This window comes from Lepidochelys kempii, chromosome 15 (genome assembly GCF_965140265.1).
Source record: "Lepidochelys kempii isolate rLepKem1 chromosome 15, rLepKem1.hap2, whole genome shotgun sequence".
Taxonomy (NCBI): Eukaryota; Metazoa; Chordata; order Testudines; family Cheloniidae; genus Lepidochelys; species Lepidochelys kempii.
In genome coordinates this window covers 25,024,804-25,045,725 of record NC_133270.1, presented here as the reverse complement: position 1 = coordinate 25,045,725, position 20,922 = coordinate 25,024,804, and the positions used below count along the sequence as shown (strand labels likewise).

The window sequence follows — 20,922 nt, the reverse complement described above, 5'->3', positions numbered from 1 at the left end:
GGATAAATATATCCCTATAGTGTGTGCATGTGCACAACACACACACACACACACACACTCCTTTATTTTATATTTGTGGTCTCCCAGGGGTTAACTTGTGTGTCCGTCAGAAGTGACCATTCCTATTTGTTCAAGATACATGGTTCAGCCCCTACTTTCAGTCATAGATGTAAACACAAGTGGCAGGTGAGTTTCCCCAAAGCTTGTAACCTCTCCAAGAGCAAAAAGGGTCAAGTACATCAAGTGCTTGGATAGGTTTATAAACATTTTGCTGCAGGGCAGCCTATCTCTCCAGCTTTGTACCTGGAAAGCTGTGTGCTACTCCATTTCAGAGGGCATGTGCCAGTTATCTGCTGAGATGTTGCCAAACACCACACAGTAGTGTGAGCAAGAAGTTACCCAGGGAACAACAGACCCAAACAGAAACGTTAAGGTATCCGGTATAGAGAATGCAGGCAGGCAGTACATTTCAGGGATCTCTCACAGATTTGCAGTTTGGAGAGATCTCTATGCCAATAATTTACATGGTTTACTGGAAAGTGCTGTACTTGTTAGATAACAGCAGCACAGAGCCCACAACTGAGACCGGGACCCTACTCTGCTAGGTGCTGTATAGAGACAATTTACAAATAGTTAGATTTACTGTGAGAAACCCCTCCCCCTCAAATCTGTAGCAAGATGACACAATTAAGTTTTAAAGGTATGTGTTAACAAGGACTAACAGGCCATGTGCACTGTAAATCCAGGAGGTATGTTTGAAGTGGTTTTATATTATTCAGGTTTTTTTTGTTTGTTTTTTTTAAAAGGACAAAAATGTTTATTTCTCCTCAGTCAACTGTTCTGTTGGGGTTTCTATTCTAATATAGATAGAGAGGTAAATATTCTATGCTCAACTTCAGTAGTGGTGACTAATAACTACACTGCCCCTCTGTAGGGTAACAGGCCCCATAATGGTCATTATTAGGACTGCAAGATTCATCTGCCTGCAATAATTGGATACTGAAAATTGAAGCAATACATTACAGTCAAGCCAACAAAGAACGACTTGAAGCATCCATGCAGGGTATTCAGAGGGCCCATCTACAATCAAGCTACAGCCAAGTCAAGGGGCTGATTTACAATGTGCTTCTAATCTGTGACAAACATGGTCATCTACATTACTTATGTAAACCAGGTCCTCCATCCCTGCCTCTCTCCCCCATAACTGAGCTGTAGACAGGTTAAGTGATTTGCCCAAGGTCACCAAGAAGTCTGTAGTAGAAAATGAAATAGAATCCAAGTCATCTTACTCCCAATCCTACATTTTAGTAACAGCTTCATCTCCCTTTAAAGCCAATAAACTGATGTTCTTCAGACACACAGATTCTTTTTCCTTCCTGTGAAGGCTGTGAAATGAGCCAAGTTTGGAGTTTCTAGACAGTCAACTGTTTAAGTTATGTAAGTGCAAAAGATACAGGGCCCAATTCTCCGCTTCCTTACACCAGTTTTAGACTGGTAACTCCACTGACTTACAATCCTAGAATATCAGGGTTGGAAGGGACCTCAGGAGGTCATCTAGTCCAACCTCCTACTCAAAGCAGGACCAATCCCCAATGTTTGCCCCAGATCCCTAAATGGCCCCCCTCAAGGACTGAACTCACAACCCTGGGTTTAGCAGGCCAATGCTCAAACCACTGAGTTATCCCTCTCCCCTTCAGTGGGGTTATTCATGGTTTATACCAGTAGAAGTAGTGAAAGGAAAGTTAGGCTCTAAGTACAGTACATTCCTTCCACCCTCCCCCATACACACACTCAGAAAAAGGCAGACCAATGGGAAGTTTCTTCCCAAAAAGAGGAATTGTTTTAAAAACATGGGGGGGGAGAGGGGGGAGAGCTTTAGAATGGAAACTGGAACTCAACCATAACTATATATAAACACTTCTGCTTCCTCGCCACAAACGCTGTAACACACAGGAGATTTTTAACTCACTCAGATTTTACTGCAGATTTTCAGTACAATAACTTGCAGGCCTATGAAGGTGGATTGGGGAAGCCTGGGCAGTGATCATTGATGCTGCTTTATACAGAGCGGTCATCTGTAGGAACTAGATATGGGGAAAACCCAAATCATAACACCTCCCACAAAATTTGGGAGGATTCAGAGCCACAGAACTATTAGAGAAAACCCTGAGCCGTAAAGAAATAGAAGTCTCTAACCCTCAGTAAAACAAAGTGAAAGCCAGGGACCAGAAAAGAAAGTCAGACCATCATTTACATCTCCATAGCACCTTTCCACTCCAATGTGCATGACAGTCACACAGCACCTTTGATGTGGGGTGGAGGGAAGATGCCTTCTGACACACTGCACACAAGTGGAGTGGATGGGGAAAAGAAATTCTAAGCCAAGGACACCAGGATAAACCCTATGTCTTAGGCATCCTCTTCCTAATGAGGCCAGCAGAAATTCCCATTTCACTTCAGTGAGACTAGGCATAGGTTTCAAGCCTCGATGTCAGTAGCCAGCTTCTCCTACTTCTACTTGTAGGCCCACGTACAAGTCCTGGGAGCCTAAAATTTCCACCTGTCCTGCAGGGGGGCGGGAGGGAAAAGAGGAGATTTAATGTTCCAGCAGGCTGAATTCCACTGAACAGTGATGTGTCTGTAAAATGAAGAGAGACCTCGCCTACTGCAGAACATGGGGACTGCTACTGCTCCAATACCATAAACTTTTTAATGACCAATAACAGTATCGCCTGGGGGACCCATTAGAATTTACAGCTGTATAGACAGGGCGAAGATTAAAACCGCTCAGCTGCTGCATTTTGGAACACTAAATATTTTAAGGGGGGGGGGGGGAGGAGAACAAAAACCAAGAACAACAAAATACCGGCCGCCTTGAATATAAGCCAACAGCTGACACTAGAGATATTTTGGCTTGCCCGAGGCACATTTAATACTGCTCTCCCAAATCAACTATTTGTCACTGTATCTGGAGAATTCTGTGATCTGTCATGCAATCAGAAAGTCACACTTCCTGTGATGCATATGACAGCAGCTCGACAGGTTGCTAAATGCATAGATGAGATTTTCTTATTCAATATAGAACTATTCCATCACTGAAGAGTGCCATCAACACAGTATTTGAATGAACAGCTGCCACATCTATAGGACAATAGGACTGGCTACCTCCGGGCTGCAGTTATTCCCGGCTGGCTACCCTATGAAGTTATAAACACATGGTATTACTACTTATTGTGTTAACTGGAAATAAGACATCCTAACACAGGCCCTGCCATGGCCTGGATGCCTCAAACGCACATCAAGCGTTTACACTGCAAAGAATGAATAAAACTTTATAGGGCCTCCCCAGTTCTTCAAGTGCCTTACTAAAGCTGGGTAAGTATTATCATCCCCCACTTTATATATAGCAAGACAGAGGCCAAGAGTTAAGGGTGCCAGCTTTAATCTAGCTAGTACAGATAGTATTATAGATGTGGAAGCATGGGCTAGCCACCTTAGTACAAGCCACCACGGAACTTGGACACATTCAGGTTGCCAGCCCATGCCACCCATCTTCACTACTATTACCTGTGCCAACTAGATTAAAGCTAGCTCAGGTGTGCCTACCCCCACTACAGTCACACTTTCACCTGCAGTGTAGATGTAGCAAAAAAGTTACTTTATCAAAACTATGCAGCTCTCTATGCCATTAGAATTGAGGAATTCCTGGCTCCCACCCCATGCTCTATCCACTAGACCACACTGCCTCTCACTACACTAACAGTCCAAAGATACTATAGCTTACAACAGCATTACATCATCACTTTGTAATTATCTATGGGAACGGATGGGTGGACCTTTGATTCTTTCTAGCTGAATGTCCACCTTTCTTAATGTGACTCTGCTGAAGCTTGCAGCCGGGTGTTTTGGGAGGGACGTGAATAGTTGGAGGTTCACCACATTTGGAGGGCAGTACTAATTTTGAGAGTTTCTGCACTGCTGTTCAAACTGATGCCCATAAATTCCGGAGAATGTTTTGGTCACTAAGCAACAGATCTTTAATCCAAATTGCTACTTTTCCCAGGGTCCAGTCTCACAGCTGTATCAGGCCATCTGATCAGAATTCCCATTGAAATCAGAGGGGATCTACACTCCAAATCCGATGGCACAATATACCCCTGGATATGCAGTTGTCCCACAGGATGATGGGAGTCACTTGCCCAGGGAGAATCAAGTGCCTCTTACCTTTATTTCTTCTCCATTTTGGCTGTGCTCCCCTGGTTGCTTCTCTCTCAGCTTCCCAAGCTCTGCCCTCAAAGTGCCCATCTCCTGTTCCTTGGTTTGCAGATAGGCTTCCAGTTCCACCTTCTGCTCAATCAGCGCTTTCCCTTGAGCCTCAACTACTGTGATTCTGTGCCGAAGGTCATGATTAATTTTCATTAGCCTGTTCTGTTGCTGTTGCAGCTGCCATAAAGTGACACAATAAGTATGCCTCCATTAAACCAGGGTAAATTAAATCACAAGTATTAAATTAAAGAACTAGCAATATGTTCCTGTTGTATTTATCTTGAAAGATCTCCTTTATTTCCCCATTCATTTTTAATCAATTAATCTGCTACAGTTGGCTTTCAGGGTAAATGGAGTTTGTTCCTCCCCCCCCGCAGCACAGAACATTATCCTCCAGACATATCCAGCTTTTCAAATGCAACATTTCTCTTTGGAATCTATTTCAGCAAAGCAAGGTTCAGGGACTGGATGGCTCATGGGATACTGGATCAAGCTTTGACCTAGACTGGAAGTGATCAAGGTTATTACTGTCTGATAATCATCAATCTACGTAAGAAGATGCCAGGATTGTCACTCTGAAGCCTAACATTTCTGTTGAGTCAGTGTGACGTGATGGAAACAGCTACAAGCGTGGTGTTAGCAGGAGAGCTTGTTTTGTTTAGAATATCACCAGTTTCAGTCATCACTGGGTTTTGCAGTCTCTCACTGTCCAGTTTTTAAGTTCAGAGCCATTGTTGGCCTTTTTACACTTTATGAATTAGACCTGCATGAAAGCACAAGCTTTCACCTAGTTACTTGTATGACGGTAGTGTTTGGAGGACCCCAACCAACATCAGAGCCACATTGTGCCAGACGCTGTACATACATGTAGTCCCTGCCCTACAGCGCTTACCATCTCAATAGATGGGACAGCTATAAGATGGGATGGGGAACTGCGGTAAAGGAGACATTACGTGACTTACTCAAGGACACCGTTTGTGGCAGAGTCAGGAACTGAATGCAGGTCTCCCGAGTCCTGTCCAGAGTCTGAGTCACAAGCCCATCCATCCTCTCCTTGATGATGGTGTATGTGAAATGACATAGTGGTTTCACTCCCTGTTTCTAGGGAGCAGGTGTCTGCATCACAAATAGCACCCCAGTGGGGCTTCCTTGTGGACAGGCTCAGCAGAGAAAAGTAAAGCTTAATGGGCCATGCAGCCATCTCCTGTCTAGAGCTGATGCCTCCAAGGGCGAAGCTGGGCCATGTGAGCCGTGTGGAAAAGTTTGCATTGCCTAAGTGGAGATTTTCTAAAGCCTTTAGGGGAGTTAGGTGCCCCGTTCACACTGAAAGTCAATAGGAGTTCGGCACCCAATTCCCCTTTGGGCCTGTGAAAAATCTGCTCCCTTATCATTCTTGGTTTCTAGTCATGCCCGCAATGTGCGAGGTTCTTTCCAGACACAGAAGAGGGTTTGGTGCCTGCCCTGAAGAGCTCACAATCTCTTCTACAGATACACAGACGACTTGACTCTTCAGGGATAATAATCTGGCCTTCACAAGCACTAAATTAATTTAAAACTTGTCATAAACATCTGTGTGGTTCCTTCAAGGGGGGGAAAAGGGCAAGGAACACTTACTGCCTCCACATCCTCATTTTTAAGTCCCAGTTCCCGGTCCTTGGCTCTGATCTCATCTCTTTGTTTATCTACCACTTCCTTCAGCTTCTTCATCACTTGCCTCTCCCTCTCGGACATTCCTGGTTTAAAGAAAACAACACAAAGAAAATAAACTGAGAATGATCATGACATTTGGGAAAGACACTGGACATAGTCTGATTCAGCCAACAAAGGAGGAGAGGTTGTTGGTTAAATACCTTGGATAAAGAAAGAACGGTTATTTAGCCAACACACTGGATTCACAGATGATGGGAAAACAGGCTATGCAGTTTACAGGGTGTAGCACAACACTGAAAAGTGATGAATATGCTTCTGATATATTTATAAACAAATGTATGTAATACCATTACTGTGCTTCTATAGGACATATCCAATGGTGATATTTATGTACTGGTCCAATGGATGAATGATGTGTAATCTAATTAGCACTCCCTACAAAGTTTTCTATTTAATGAAGGAAAAGGTTCTCTCTCTGGAGTGGGAGATGGTATTTTGCATTGGCAAGATCTAGTCTGATTTTATACACATGTCACTATACTGGGGCCTGAACTAACATTCTGCATCTCCATTTCTAGTTTCTTAGATCCTGCAGTCCAAAGTCAGAGCAAATTTAACAGGCGTTTAATCCGAGTTAGGATCATTCCATATATGTTTTTTTTCCATTCTAACTTCCTCTCTCTCATTGTAGTGATTCAGATTTAAAATAATTACACTTTACAGGGGGGGGGGGGATAGAATTTCCTTGTAAAGCCTGTTTGAAGTGTTGTCAAAAATCTTTCCATCAATACTGTTTAAAAGATTAACAAGGGATTAAATTAACCTGTAGTTTGACCAACAATTCATTAGGATAATATCAAAATCACAAAACTGGAAACTCTCCCCCATTAACAACCAGTATGGAGGGAAGATCGAGCACCTAAGAACTGCAGTTGTGGGCAGTATAGCAACAAAGAACAATACCATACTGTCCTGCTAATGTCACCAAGTGTTTAAAATAGGGAGATTATAAATTCATTGCAATTGCTTCACAGCTAATAATCATTCTACAGAGACCTATAGTTTGATATTCTTAACAGATCAAGTAAGATAACTTAACTGTATCTAATATAGATACATAATTCTGTGCCAGTGAAAGGGTGGCCTGGAGCTAATGGGCTATCAACAAGGCCACTAGAGATGCCCTGGCCAAAGTGCAATTTAGTGGTTAAAGCAAGAATCTGGGATTCAGAATCCAGGGTTCTTTGCCTAGTCCTGCCACTGACTGGCTGTGTGACCTTAAGCAAGGCACTTAACCTCTCTGTTCCTTAACCTTCCCCTCTATTAACTAGAGATAATAATAATTTACTTACCACAATGGGGTAATTATGAGGCCAAATTCAAAGCCCTTTTTAAACACACTTTGGCAATTCTCAGCTGCAATGTGCTGTATAAGCAGATTTACCCACCTTGGATTTGCAGTGTCTGTTCTTTGCTCTGTATTGTGAGCTGACTCATTCCTTACTGTTTTTCTTTTGTCACTTGGGGTGTGGATAGACCCCAATCCCAGGTGATAAAAACTCCCTCACCCCAAGTCAGAGTAGAACCCTTTTAAGAGTCCTGCCCTCAAGAGCACTGATGTTAACAGTGCATGAAGAGCAAGCAAGACAAATAGGTGGGAGAGAGTGAATAATTCCACGCCCCTACAGGGAGCCTGCCTTTGACTGCCAGTTTTTCTACAGCTTGCAATTTGGAACAGGTGCAGGTTCCTTATGAGTTGCAAAAGCACATGACTGCAGAGGGGGAGAGTAGTAATTCCCATCTGCTACTGCAAAGGAAGTCAGGGAGCTACCTGAGCTATGCAAAAGCAGAAGAAAGGGAACCTCTACCAGGGTGTTGGAGGGAGGAGTGGTATACAGGAAAAGCTGTTGTTTTGGGGGGGGGGTGTTACTGTCAAAATCTATGAAGCCTCTGGAGTGACTCAGATGTTCCTGGTGAGCTTATTTGTCTTATATTTATTTTCTTTTATTTCTCAGCAAACTGCTTAAACCTGCCAGCCCTACTTCTGGGGCCTGATTTTCTCTCTCTCTCTCTCTCTCTCCAGTCTCTACTGCTTTGCAAGAGACCCATGATTCTCATTCACTTCAGTGGGTGTTACTGGTCTCCTGTGGGGAAGAGAAATGGGCTCCTGGACTACAAACTGGTTTCCTTTTCACTGTGTCTGCACTCTCCTGTTGAAGCACACACCTGGGAAGCTAGGACTTTGTGATCCTATTCCCAGTGCTGCTGCTGACTCACTGTACGATCTTGGGCAAGTTACTGCACCTTTGTGTTTCTGTTTCCCGATTTGTAAAACAGGAATGGTAATACAATGGACCCCTGCTAACTCTTACAAAGGAGCGAGAGTCCCATTACAAATGAGTACATGAACAAGCCAGCATAGCTGAGCACTGTGTGCCTTTACACAGGTATCTTGTCAACAGTAGTTCCATTTTTATGGATAATGCTTTATTGTCTGCTAGCAAATATCAGTTTGGCTCTGTGTGGGCACTGGGACCCACCCATGCGGAGCCAGTTGCAAGATCAGGGCCTAAAACACCTGCCTTTAAAAAACTTTCCTTCAAAGTACAGAAGGACTAGCATGTTCTAAAAAGTATGCGGATTAGCAAGTTTCTCCCATACCTTACTCATGAGGAAAGTGTTTGAGATTCATAGCTAGCAGGTGCTATTTAAGGAGTAAAGTCTCATTCTAATTTTCAGTTAACTCTTTCCCCCCTCCTCTCTTGTTTTCCTCTTTAACTCTTGGTGAATATTGAAGATTTCAAATGTATAAACAGATCACTGGGCTTTTTTCCGGGACAAGGGTGGGTGGGGATGTTTTTGTTCCCCAATCATTTTGCTCCTCTACGTTTTCTTAACCATGCATTGCATGTTTAAGTGTGAAATAATTAATCCTAAATGATTCAAAGTTGTGTATCTGCAAGATCTTAAAATGGCACACCCGGCTGGTTTCCCTAAGCACATCCCATCAGCAATTTCCTCTGGATTGGCGTGGTCAATGCATTGTTCCATGGGATGGTAAGAAAGCAAGCAGTTTAAAAAAAATCTTGACTGTTTATGGTCAGGGACTCTGATGTATTTGTAGAGCAGGGCACAGGGCCCACAATATAAATACTTTAATTTAAGTATAATGCTTGCCCCTACATTTGCAAGAGGATTTTAATAGGAACTGTCTAGATCATGGTTAAGGGTTCTTGACTTATCCCCTGTCAGGAAAATTATGAAGTCTTAAGGGCTTGATTCTACTTACTTCCTTGGGAGCAGGTTCAGGCCCTGCCTGAGTTTTCATCAAAGGGATTAAGGATCATGGAAATTAAAGATGTGGGACAAGGCTTATGAGATCGTTGAGGATGTCTCCATGCAAGTGCAGGCTACAGTCTCCAAGAAGGAGTTGTCTGATGTTACAATATGACACTTGAAGTCAGACTAAAGATCCAAATATGGGGTAGGACAGGTTACAGGATAAGCAGATGCAAAATCTCATCTCCTCCCTGGCGATTGTAGGCTCTGATCCACAGGGCAGCCCTCAACTCCCATTGCCTTACTAGACTGAGCTGAGGTTGCTCTGCACATTCCAGGATTTGGCCCATAGGCCATATCTCTAGGCAGAAGAGTTAACTTGACTCAGTAATGCTTTCTTTAAGACTCTAGACTGTCTCTTACCTGAAACTGGCCTAAGTAATGGAACCAAACCAAGTCTGATTCAGGATCTGATGAGAAGTGGGGAGTAACAGAGTGTCTTTAGAACACATACTTCAGAGGTTTTTGTGATTCTTGTTTGTTGGGATCTCCTGCTTATTGTACCCATCACAATGCTGATCCTACCTGAGATGGCAGGATGTGTGACCTCCTGTCATGTTATCTGTGCTGCTCTATAAGCTGAGAAGTATATCTCTATGCCTTCTCTGACATGCCTTGGGCCAGCTCCTTGGATCAGTGGGGGTTACACCAGGGATATATTCTGTTCAGTCACTGGCATTACACCAGGTATTAATTTGGTCTCATGAGTAGGAGTGACATTTTTAACATTGCAGCTGTAGCCCAAGATCCTGCTGTATTTACTTAGAATTCTGTTTTCTCCCACACAGTTTTCATATTAACCTTGCTCTGCTTCTTGAAGGCCTCTGCTCAACTCCCAAAGACCAGGGGCTCACGCTTACTGCTGTTCTGTCCTGCATACCTAAGGATGAGTTGCTACAGGCCATTCTTCAAGCTAAAAGAGCTGTCTTATGGAACAAGGCCACTAGAAGTATTTCACTAGGTTGCCCTTTAATTGTGTGAGCACAGCGAGTGTGTTTATTCAAAGTACAGAAGTCCTTGCTCCAAAGGACACCAGTCTATATAGATGCAGAGTACTGGCTAAACATTATTATACATATATGATACACAGGTTCACATGTCTACCTTTCTGTTGCTGCTGCATATTTCCTTTAAATACACTCGGTACATGGAGGTGGGTTATTATTAATACTGCATTTGTCATAGATTCTGTGATTTTCCTAGAATATCCATGATGCTGAGACAATGGGAGTTTTGCAGGTGCTGTGACAGTTGACGACAACTTGAACCAATTTCCCTGAGAAACTTGAGAGCTGCATGTATAAAATCTGAGCTGTGTGGGAGACTGAGATGCGTCAGGAATGCTCAGAATTAGGGCTACTGGTTTCTCCTGTGGTCCCAGGGGTGGGGAATCAAATTCTGTGATTTCTTTGGGTTTGGAGGGTAGCAGAGCTCAGACAGCTGGGTTGAGACCCACTGCAGTTCCTACTGCCTTTGCTGAGAGAGGGGGTTTGATCCTCTTCACATTGAAGTCCCTGGCAAAAATCCCGTTGACTTCCATGGTGCAGAATCAGGCTCAGAAATAGGAAAGCAGCATTGGAGAAGGGATAGCAGCCTCTCTCTCCTGCCTGTCGCCCTACACAGCAGCTGCAGAGATGAACCCTGCTTGTCAGGATAGGGGTTCGGGACTACTATAAAGTGGCTTTAAGCCATTGTTGTGGCAAAGGAAATGCTGATTTTGATGACAATACTGCAGGACACCCATGTGTTACAGGTTGTGCAATCACCAAGCAAAGAGTCAGTCCCTGCCCCAAAGAGCTTACCATCTAACTATATGACAAGAGAAGCCAGATGCAGCCAGAATAGTGCAAGGAAACAGTGACACACTATTGGGCAGTGGTCTCATTATCAGCAACCACAAGCTCTCATTATCACTGAAAGACCACACAGAAGAATTGTTTTCAGGGGGGATATGAATGCAGTGGGGTGCAGGAGTTTCAAGTGTAGTAAACTGAGGCTACGTACATTCAGATACCACAGTCATTGGTGGGGATTGAACCTGAGTTCTTAACACCAAAGCCACAGGCCTCTGCTCCTTGAGCTAGAGAGGACTTCTGTAGTTATCTGCTGATTAAGCATCAGACTATTAGTCCCTGAGGCCAGCCACTAGGAGCCATGATCACGCCTACTAAGTAATGCTAGGGTATAAAGATTAGAACCTGATTACAGCTACATGAACTGAGCTTTGGGACTTGGAAAGCTGCATTCAGCAACTCACTGTGTGTCTGGTTATTTTTTTTTCTACTCTGTCAATCAGTTGCCCTTAAAATCAAGCATCTGTTTCAGTGTTTCCTACCAGAACAAATTAAAACTTTAATATGATGTGCAGTCCAGTCCTGGTCCCAATTGTTAACAAGCAAAATTCTCCAGTGGGAATAGGCATCAGTAACTCCCGATGTCAGACATAAGGGAATCCCAGTTAGGATCATTGTTAATCTATATCCGTTTGAGTCAAATTCTGCTCTCACTGAAGTAAATGAGATGTTGGCCCTTAGAGTATTTGTGTTCTCATAGTTTTTTTCTGTCTCTCTACCACACAAAGTAAAAATAACATTGAAAAGCATGTCTGGCACCTGCTTGGCTATCTAAATTCAAGAGTTATTACTGTATTTAAATACAAGCATGCAGACAACACTGAGCTGGGTCACCCATTGACATGTTTTTTTTCTAATTTTTTTTTTTTATAGTCTGACTCCTCTTTATTTATTTCGTATTCTGACCCTTTTCATGGAATCAATATTCCATTAAATTCTAAGGAAATTGTGAAAACTAGCTCAAATACAGCCTGTTAAATTGGAAGAGCTAAAGAAATATTCTAAAGAAATAGTGATCTTGAGAGGGTAAGAGATCCTCCTTTGTAATATGACATTAACACTCTCTGCAGATCAAGTACAAGGGTACTCAAGTCTAAGCTTTGAATTCAGCCCTGGTGAAGCAGGTGCATTGCGGAGGCAAAGGGTTAAGTGCCATTAGTCACTAGTAAGTGCCCGGCTTTTTTAAGGTCTCTAGATGAAGTGCTGTTACTTTTAAAAAATTTTTAAATGAGCTGAATGTTTACTCTGATCTTTGATCTGAGCAGTTGTACTAATACGCTGTGATCCTGCAAGTGGATGTCTCTGTCTGTGCAGAGACCCAGTGAAGTCAGCATGGCTGCAGATGGGCACTAGCATCTGTCCACACAGAACCAACTGCAGTATTGGATTGTGGTTCAGGACTATGATCAGCTAATCAGATTTCTGCCCATTTAATACTATGTGAGACAAAACCTCCCAGCTAGCTTTCGAACTTGAGAACTGAGATGAAGCAAATGCTTAAAGTTACTGGCTCTCTCTCCTTGGTGCTTACGCACTGTCCTGATTATAAATTTAGCCTCTCTCCCAAAATAAAACTCATTATGAGGCCTGAATTAGTGTTTAATTCCTTCCTGTAACCACTTCCCCCTCTTTGTGCAATTTATTGAGATGGTTTCTGAAGTTCTGGCAAGACATCTGAGACCACATGGTGATTTTTTAAAATATGAATTCCCCCATCCCTGAACTGCCTGTTGTGGATTAATTAGTATTCTGACAATTCAGCAGAAGGGAGCCTGAATAATTGCTTTACGATCAGTTATGCTGAACTAAATGCCCAAGTGTGAATGCTGATTTGTATATTTCCGCACTATCCTACATATACAATTATTAAGTGGTTAGATCTATCTGTATTAAAAAAACTCATTAAAGGAAATTTTTAACAAGTTGCTATCCTCAAAAAATCTTATGTTAAACCAAAAGAAAACTAGGTTTTGCTTTTTAAAATTGTTTCTCATCCAAACAAGTGAATAACTCTGTTCCAATCTTTATTTTGTTTCCAGAATTTATTCACAGCTTTTGTATCCTGATAAAACAGACCTGCAACAATCTACAGGAACAAGCTGAAATGTACAATCAAGACACTTTGATCAGGAATGACTTAAAAAAAAAAAAACAACCCAAAGATACCATCACTGAATTTCAAATGTTAAACTTGCCTTCATGTTTCTGAAATTCCTCTTCTGTGAAATTGATGTCTTTGTGTGACAGGTTTGTCATCAGTTGTTTGTTCTCTTCCTGAAGCTGAGCAATTTGGGTAAGAAGATCCTGTGCTTCCCCTCTCCATACATCCTCCACCAGTTCTAATTCCTAAAGTAAAGCCGGATCATGACAGAACATTAATGCTGTAATATATAAAATCAATAGCCTTTGCCCAAAACTATTTGGAGAATACACTAGCAATTCTCCTCTAAAGCTATCCTTTTATAATAATACTCTGAACTTCTAGCCGAGGACCTCAATTATTACTCCCCTTTCACAGACAGCCACGTAATCTCTGTATGGCTCAGTTGCCTTTCTCAAGGTCACATCAGAAGTCCATATAAGAGGCACGAATTGAGTCCAGGTCCCCTGATTTCTAGGCAGCAGCCTTAAAGTGTAGTATAAACACACAGCTCACAATACTTGTGAGGTCAGTCAGTGGCAGAGATGGACATGCTATTTTTTAAAGAGCACAATGTTCCATAACAGTACAGTTTAGATTCGTGATGGTGCTATGTATGATACTGTAGAACATAGAGGAGTTTTTTCATGTTGGAACCCAGAGCTCCTGTTACCCAGGCTTGTTTTAACCATTAGCTTATGCTTGCTTTTTCTTATTCTAATATACTGTAATCACATTTTGCAGTGTCAACTACACAGAGAACAGCAAAACTATTCAAAATAGTAACTACCTTTATTCAGGCCACTTTGTGTCAAGTGCAGCTGTTACCAATTCCAGGACAGGTCAAATCAGGATACTAAGTATAAAGGCCTCCTGGAACAGTGGAGACCATATTTATATCTTTATTTTGAAAGCTTCATCCCAAATATCAGCATTTCTCCCTGTGGGCAATCTATGCTCCACTTTAAAGTATGTGCTGTGATTAACAAGAAAGCCATGCTCAGAACATGGAATCCTAGGCTGAGCTACTTGCTCATTTTTCCACATGTAATTCTACGGGAGCGAGTTGTAACTACGTGAAACTTCAAAATCAAAGCACAGTTCTAACACAGAGCTACAGTTAACTTTGCTGAAACTTTGCATGATAAATAGGCTTGGCAGAATTAATTTTTTAAATAATTTTGATGGATAATATCAATTTTTAAGCAATTATTTTAAATTTGTATAAATTTAAATGTTCACAGTTGTGCAAACTATGGGTTTAAAAAAAATCAGGAAAAATACTTCAGTTTTAAATTTTCAAAGTTGTAGGAAGTTATGGGGGGGAGTCAGCTAAGGGAGAGTTCAGACAATAATTATTTAATAACAGTAGACTTTGAGATTCAAAAAGTTAGTTTTATAACTGTTAAAATACAAATTGTCAACAACACATGTCAAAATATATAAAGTAAATATCCTTAAATCAAACTCTAAGAAGTTCTCAACAAGCATTTTCCTTCCTTTGCTTGTCTATAAGTTTTGATTATTATTGATGGAAATATTTTTTGTCCGTTTGCGTGTGTGCCATGAAACCAATGTTTATCAATAAAAATCAGATCCTTCCATCCCCTAATGATAGATCTAAATAAAAACTCTTTATTACAAAATTAGAAGACTATGTTGGCATAAGAACACCTGGGTATAAACTAGCCATGAATAAATTTAGGCTGGAAACTAGAAAAAGGTTTCTAAGCATAAGAAGAATGAGGTTCTAAAAGAGCCTTCCACTGGAAGTTGTAGAGACAAACAACCTGAATCGTTTTAAGGAGAAACTTAATAGACTTATGATGGATTTTATGATGGGGATGCCGGAGACAGCATGGGATTGGATCTGATGGCCGAGGTGGTCCCTCCTAGTCCTATGTGTCTATGAAACCACACTGCCATCCATTTTCAGGCCCAATTACACAGTCATTTTAGTCCAAAATTCAGCCTCATGTAGTTGTTACTTTATAGTTTCCAAGAATGTGCTTGGTGCTTCACAGAATAGACAGAGATGGAATGATCTCTGTTGGGGGCTGAACTGTTGGAGAAGCACAGGGGAATGACAAACTGATCCCCATGTTACAGATATTAATGTGTATTACCATTCTCTCTACCCTGAAATATTTATGTCTATGGGAAAAACTTACATCTGTGCTTAAACTTTTTGCCAGACACAAAGCATGCAGAGATCCCACACACTGTGTAGCCCCTAGAATGACATGTGATGATCACATATATAAGTAAACTTTTCTTTTTTAAAAACATGCACTGACTTTTAGAAGTGTCCACACTGAATATCAACTAATATTAAAGTTTCTGGTGCTGCTACCCATTATAGCATTCTCTTTTATAGGTAGCATTCTCTTTTAATAGTGAAAAAGTGATTTTTACCACCTCAATCTTTGATGGCCCCTGTAAAATAAGCTGGTGGGTCTCAAATCACAGTAGTTTTTACCAGACAGGTGCTCTGGTCACAAAAATGCCATGAGAGTTAGGTGTCAAGGGATACAGTCCCATTCTAGCAGAGGGACCAAGGATTGAAGAGGGCTGGAGAATGAGTTACCTGCTCATGCAGAGATAGTTCTCTAGATCAGGTGGGGGGCAAGGAAAGAGGAGTGGGAAGAGAATCTGCTCATGCCCGTATTGTGTCTGTTATGTGGATCAAAAGAGACGAGATCACTCTCTAGGGATTTACCAGTACTTTTTTTCTCCTTCACTTCTAAAGGCACTATTGCACACAATTCCTATCTGTAAAATGTTAGTTGAGAAGTCTCTAGCCCAGCACTGGGCTTTTTAATATATTTAGCTAAATTTCTACCTGATATCTTTGCAGGGTTTGGGGAAGTTTTGTATTTAACTATATGTGTTGAGTTTGTGGGGTTAGCTTTGAGAAATTCTATAAATATCTTTATTTTGTATCTGTGTCAGCAACTAGCAATACAAGAAGACATGAGTGATGACAAAGGAGTGAGTTTGCTAAAAGAAGCAATTTTTATCCAAATCACAGTCCTTTGGATAGTTTTCTAAATAAACCCCATCACTTCTAGTACAATAATCAAAGCAGCTCATGCTGACCTGCTGCCACATTAGGGTAACAGGGTTTGAGAAAGGATGTCTGTCTCTGGCATCCAGGTGAGCAGGAGTGGGAGCACTTTATTGGTAGCAGCTTAGTCCAAATATTGCATTGCTCCTCAGAGAGGCCACACCATTTTCAGATCTGGGAGAGGTGGGCCTAGGCCCACCCAATATTAAAGGCCCACGCCCTCAGCTAAGCCTGAGGAACCACTAAGTGCAGGCTACAAGTGAGTGAGTGTGTGGGACAGTGAAGGAAAAAACAGGGATGGAAGTGAGGTCAAAGGTTGAAAATCAGGGGACCAGAAGAGGGCACTGAACAGACGACCCCAGGCAGTGCCCACTGCTCCTCAAAGGTGTCTTAAGGGTATGTCTACACTGCAATTAAAAACCCGCGGCTGGCTCGTGCCAGCTGACTCGGACTCAAGGCTCAGGCCAAGGGGCTGCTTAATTGCAGTGCAGAGGTTCCAGCTGGGGCTGCAGCCTGGGCTCTAGAACCCTGCAAGGTGGGAGGCTCCAAGCTCGAGCTGGACTTTCTACGCCGCAGTTAAACAGCCCCTTAGCCCAAGCCCCATGAGCTCCAGTCAGCGGGCACAGGCCAGCTGCAGGTGTCTAATTACAGGGTAGCCAGACCCTAAGGAGTCACTGGACACCGCACAGAGGGAACGGAAATAGGCCCCACAGCCCAGAGCACCCCCTGTCCTGGACGGACAGATGGCCAGCCCCAGAGCGCCTTAGTGGACTGAGCAGGAGTCTGGGAGCCAGACCCGCTGAAGTTCTGCTCGGCTCCGGCTTTCTACCTCTTGGTCTTTCCCCGTCGGGCTAAGGAGCAGGCTGTTTACCCGCCCCAGGGCATTGTCCTCAGAGTTCCCACGGAGCGCTGCGGCACGAGCCGCCTTCTCTGGCCGGGGATTCTGCTCGGCTCCCGGGAGGGCCGCTGCCTGCAGGGCGAGGCGGGCTAAGCAGGAGGCAAGGGGACACGGGCGGCGGATCTCCCCGGGGAAAAGTCCCTACGTGAAGCGGTTTGTACCTGGCACACCCCCGCTCCCTAGCACTCAGAGCCGGGCCCGTTCCCACCTCCATCCCCATGTCCTCTGGCGCCCCGGACCCGCCCCCGGCCCGGCGGCTCCCCTCGCTCTTTGTGTTCGAATCCGCCGAGCGCAGAAAGTCTGCAAAGGCCGGGGAGGGACGACAGCGGCGGGAAGTCCCAGGACTTAGGGGGGCGGCAGCCCCGCCCCAGAGCCGGGCGGTGGGTCCCTCCAGGAGTTTGCAGAGGAGTCCGAGCACTTCTCCCCCAAGGCAAAGCGGGCGGGACAAGTTTAGCATTGCGCCCCCCCCTTCCGTTGTGAATGCACAAGAGCCCCCCCCTTTCCGCTGTGAATGCACAAGAGCCCCCCCCCCCAAAAAAAAATCCCCCACCTTCTGGTGCTTCTTCTCCTTCTCGATCCGGTCCATCCTCTCCAGCCGGAGCCGATCCAGCTCCAGCCGCAGCTCCTCCATTTCGGGGTGGATGTGATTGCGGCTCACCAGCACCTCCAGGATCTCCAGCACCCGCACCACCTTGGGCATGAGGCGGGCGATGGCCTCGCAGCCGTGCTGGTCAATGACCCGCTCGAACTCCTGCCCCACCAGCGAGGCGATGTCGTACACGTCCATGACCGTCAGCTCCGCCACGTTCTTCTCCAGGGCCGAGGAGGAGACACCCCCACCCCCGTCCATGGCTCGCCCGTCCCTGCGGCGCCCGGGAGTCCCTCATAGGCCGCCGCCGCCGCCCCCCCCAGCGCTGGAGCCGCCGGCCCTTCCCCAGCAGCGACTTGCCAACTTCTGCCCGCTGCCTCGCCCGTTAAGCGGGGCTGCTGCCGGCTGCGCGCTGGCCTGGCATGTGGGTCGGAACAGCTGGAGCCAGAGAGCGCCCCCGCCAATCCCACCCCCCCTGCCTGCCTCCTCCTCTCCGCCCCGCTCGGTGCCAATAACGCGAGCCTGTCACCATGCGAGGAGGAGGACACCACGCATGCCTGCTGCCTTCCGAGCTGGGATAGCAGGAGTTGGGGATGCGAGATTTGGGGAGCACGTGATGCACCAGGCTGCTTCCCCCCCTCCCCCCCTTGTTCCCCGCACTAGGAAATACTTCCTGCGTGTCTGAGGCTCACCAGTGTCTTCCTGCTGGTCGATCTTGGGTTTACACTTCTCCACACCGGCCTCTCAAAACACGGCAGCCGCACTGAAAATCAGTGTGGTGCATCAGACAGCACGTCTGTGTAAAGTGTAAGTATTGATCCCGCGGGGGGGGGGGGGGGGGGGAGAAGCTGGAGAAATGTGATGTCAATAGTAAAAGTTCACTTAAAACTGTTAGCTTGATATCTCTGCGCTATTATTTCTCCTGGATAAATATTGGACAGATTTACATATTCTTGATTTCATTTCCCCCTCTCCTCAAGAGCAGGTATGATTTCATCGGAGTGACAAGATTTGTCTTTTGCCACAGTTGTTTGCTATACAGCAAACAAAGAAAATAGCTACATCAAAATACGTAATACAGTTTTATTATGCTGATGTAACAAATAATTACGTAGTATAAAATTATGGTGTGATAGCATGTTACTTAGGATACAAAAATAACACAGAGATTTTTAAATCTGTGTTGGATTAAAAAGATTTAATATTTTATTAATATCTAGCTCATATTTTTTCTCATAAGTGGATCTCAAAGCACCTTAAAAAGGAGGCAGCAAAAATTTTGAGAATTCTTTCTTAAGTGAATAGAAAAATTTTAAACATGAACTTTAAAAGTCTTTTGCAGTGGGAACACAGGACCTGATCCTACAAACTAGTTACTACCATCATTAGAAGTCACTTTGTCGTTAGTGGCATTACCTAGGATAGAAAACATCTGAGTCCCATCCTGTAAACATGAAAGTCAGTGTGTCTACTCAGGTGTACAGGGTCCACCGAGCACTGATCCAGTTGCAGGATTTGAATCCTAATATTGGAGTAAATTGATTTTGCTGGCTTAATTGTTCATTGTTTTTATCTTTGGGCCTGATCCTGCAAACACTACCAGGCATAATGTTATAAGAAGTCTCATTGACATTGGTAATAACTGTCTGTAGAATTGGACTTTGCTCTGGAAATAGAATTTTTATTTAATGTAAATAGTTTTTTTTATATAGTAAACTATGTATATGAATTAATTGAAATTTAATAGTGGGTTTTTTTGCTTATGCTCATAAATGTATATAATTTATTATTTATATGGAACACAAAAATGTATTAGATACTTTGCAGATAAATAAAAAAATCACATTATCTGCCCTGAAGTGATTAGTTTAGACCCTTATCCTGCAATCCAATCCATGCACTGCAAGATCAGGGCCCTAATTTTAGACAATGAATGACAGCAACAAACAATGGGATTGGAATAAGGGGAAAAGTTACAATAAATAAATTAATAAAGACGTGACTTACTGTAATATCTTATATACTGTGATTTTGGACCTGATCCTGCATTTCTTTCATACACACAAAATGTCCATTGACATGCGTGGGAGCTTTGAATGCACAGAAGCTTTGCAACATTGGGCTGAGTATGCAGTGAAACTGGTTCACTTCGGCTGTCAGGATCACATTAACATTCCATCATAAGTGGTAAAATTACTAACTTCCCCATATTGGCCAAGAGCAGGAGGCATTCATGTTCATTTAATTGTGTGGTTCTATTTGGGTTGAACGCTCTACTTCCCTGCTTAGCATTAGTCACAAAGCATCCAGGTTATCCAGTAAAAATTGACTTTCATACTTTTTGTTAACTAACTTTTTAGTGGCAAAAATGTTCCAGTGTAGAAGGGATGAGAGTGAATAACAGCAAAGTCATCACTTCATGGAAAACATGGTCTAAGGGGGCATGAAAAGCTATGGGAGTATAATGAGAATACATGAAAGGCCACACCAGGGTACCTTAGAGGAACAAATGTGCTGTGAACTGAATATCTTGTCTGGGTTAAATAAAGATGAAAAAAGAATCCACGTGACCACAGACTCAATCAGGAAAAATTGCCCAGCCTTACATACGAATGTGGATGGGACAAAAAAGAATAATAAATTGGATAGGATAGCAAAAACCAAGGCTAGATACAGCTGTAGGGAGATAGCTGTAAAGGGAAGTACAGTAGAACATCACTAATTCACCCTAAAGATTGGAAGAGACAGCGTAAATTAGAGCCTGGCCAAAGTCCATTGAAGCCAATGGGGGTTTTTTCATTGACTTCAATGGACTTTTGATCAGGCCCTTAGGGGAAAGGGGCCTGATCCTTTGAAGAGCTGGGTGTTCCCTTTCACTGGAAGTTGAAGGTGTCTAGCGTACTGCAGGATTGGACCTTTAGGTCCTAATCCTGCAGGTGCATAAGAGTTGGCAGGATCAGACCATTAGCAAACAAACTAAAAAAAGCAAGGCTTATCTGATCACAAAATGCATCATGTGACTTCATTTTAATTATTTGATACCTCATAAGTAGGACTGCCAACTTTGAAAGGCACAAAACCAAACACCCCTGCCCTGCCCCTTTGAGGCCCCACCCCTGC

The 20,922-nt window shown here is 43.5% G+C and overlaps 1 protein-coding gene across 4 annotated transcripts in view; it reads right to left on the bottom strand.

The window, feature by feature from the left end:
* The window catches only part of RILPL1 (Rab interacting lysosomal protein like 1), a 40,193-nt gene extending 21,758 nt beyond the window's left edge, over window positions 1-18,435 (bottom strand). The window contains exons 1-5 of one of the 4 annotated variants that reach the window (XM_073313178.1): window positions 17,764-17,845; window positions 14,039-14,121; window positions 13,304-13,454; window positions 5,881-5,999; window positions 4,225-4,443 (exon numbers count right to left, since the gene is read on the bottom strand). In XM_073313178.1, the coding sequence (XP_073169279.1) occupies window positions 4,225-4,443; window positions 5,881-5,999; window positions 13,304-13,364 (399 nt within the window). In that variant the 5' untranslated portion in view covers window positions 13,365-13,454; window positions 14,039-14,121; window positions 17,764-17,845. Of the gene's footprint in view, window positions 1-4,224; window positions 4,444-5,880; window positions 6,000-13,303; window positions 13,455-14,038; window positions 14,122-17,763 lie in introns of all 4 variants that reach the window. The other 3 variants (XM_073313176.1, XM_073313177.1, XM_073313175.1) reach the window with 3 other exon arrangements.
* Window positions 18,436-20,922: the final 2,487 nt, after the last annotated feature.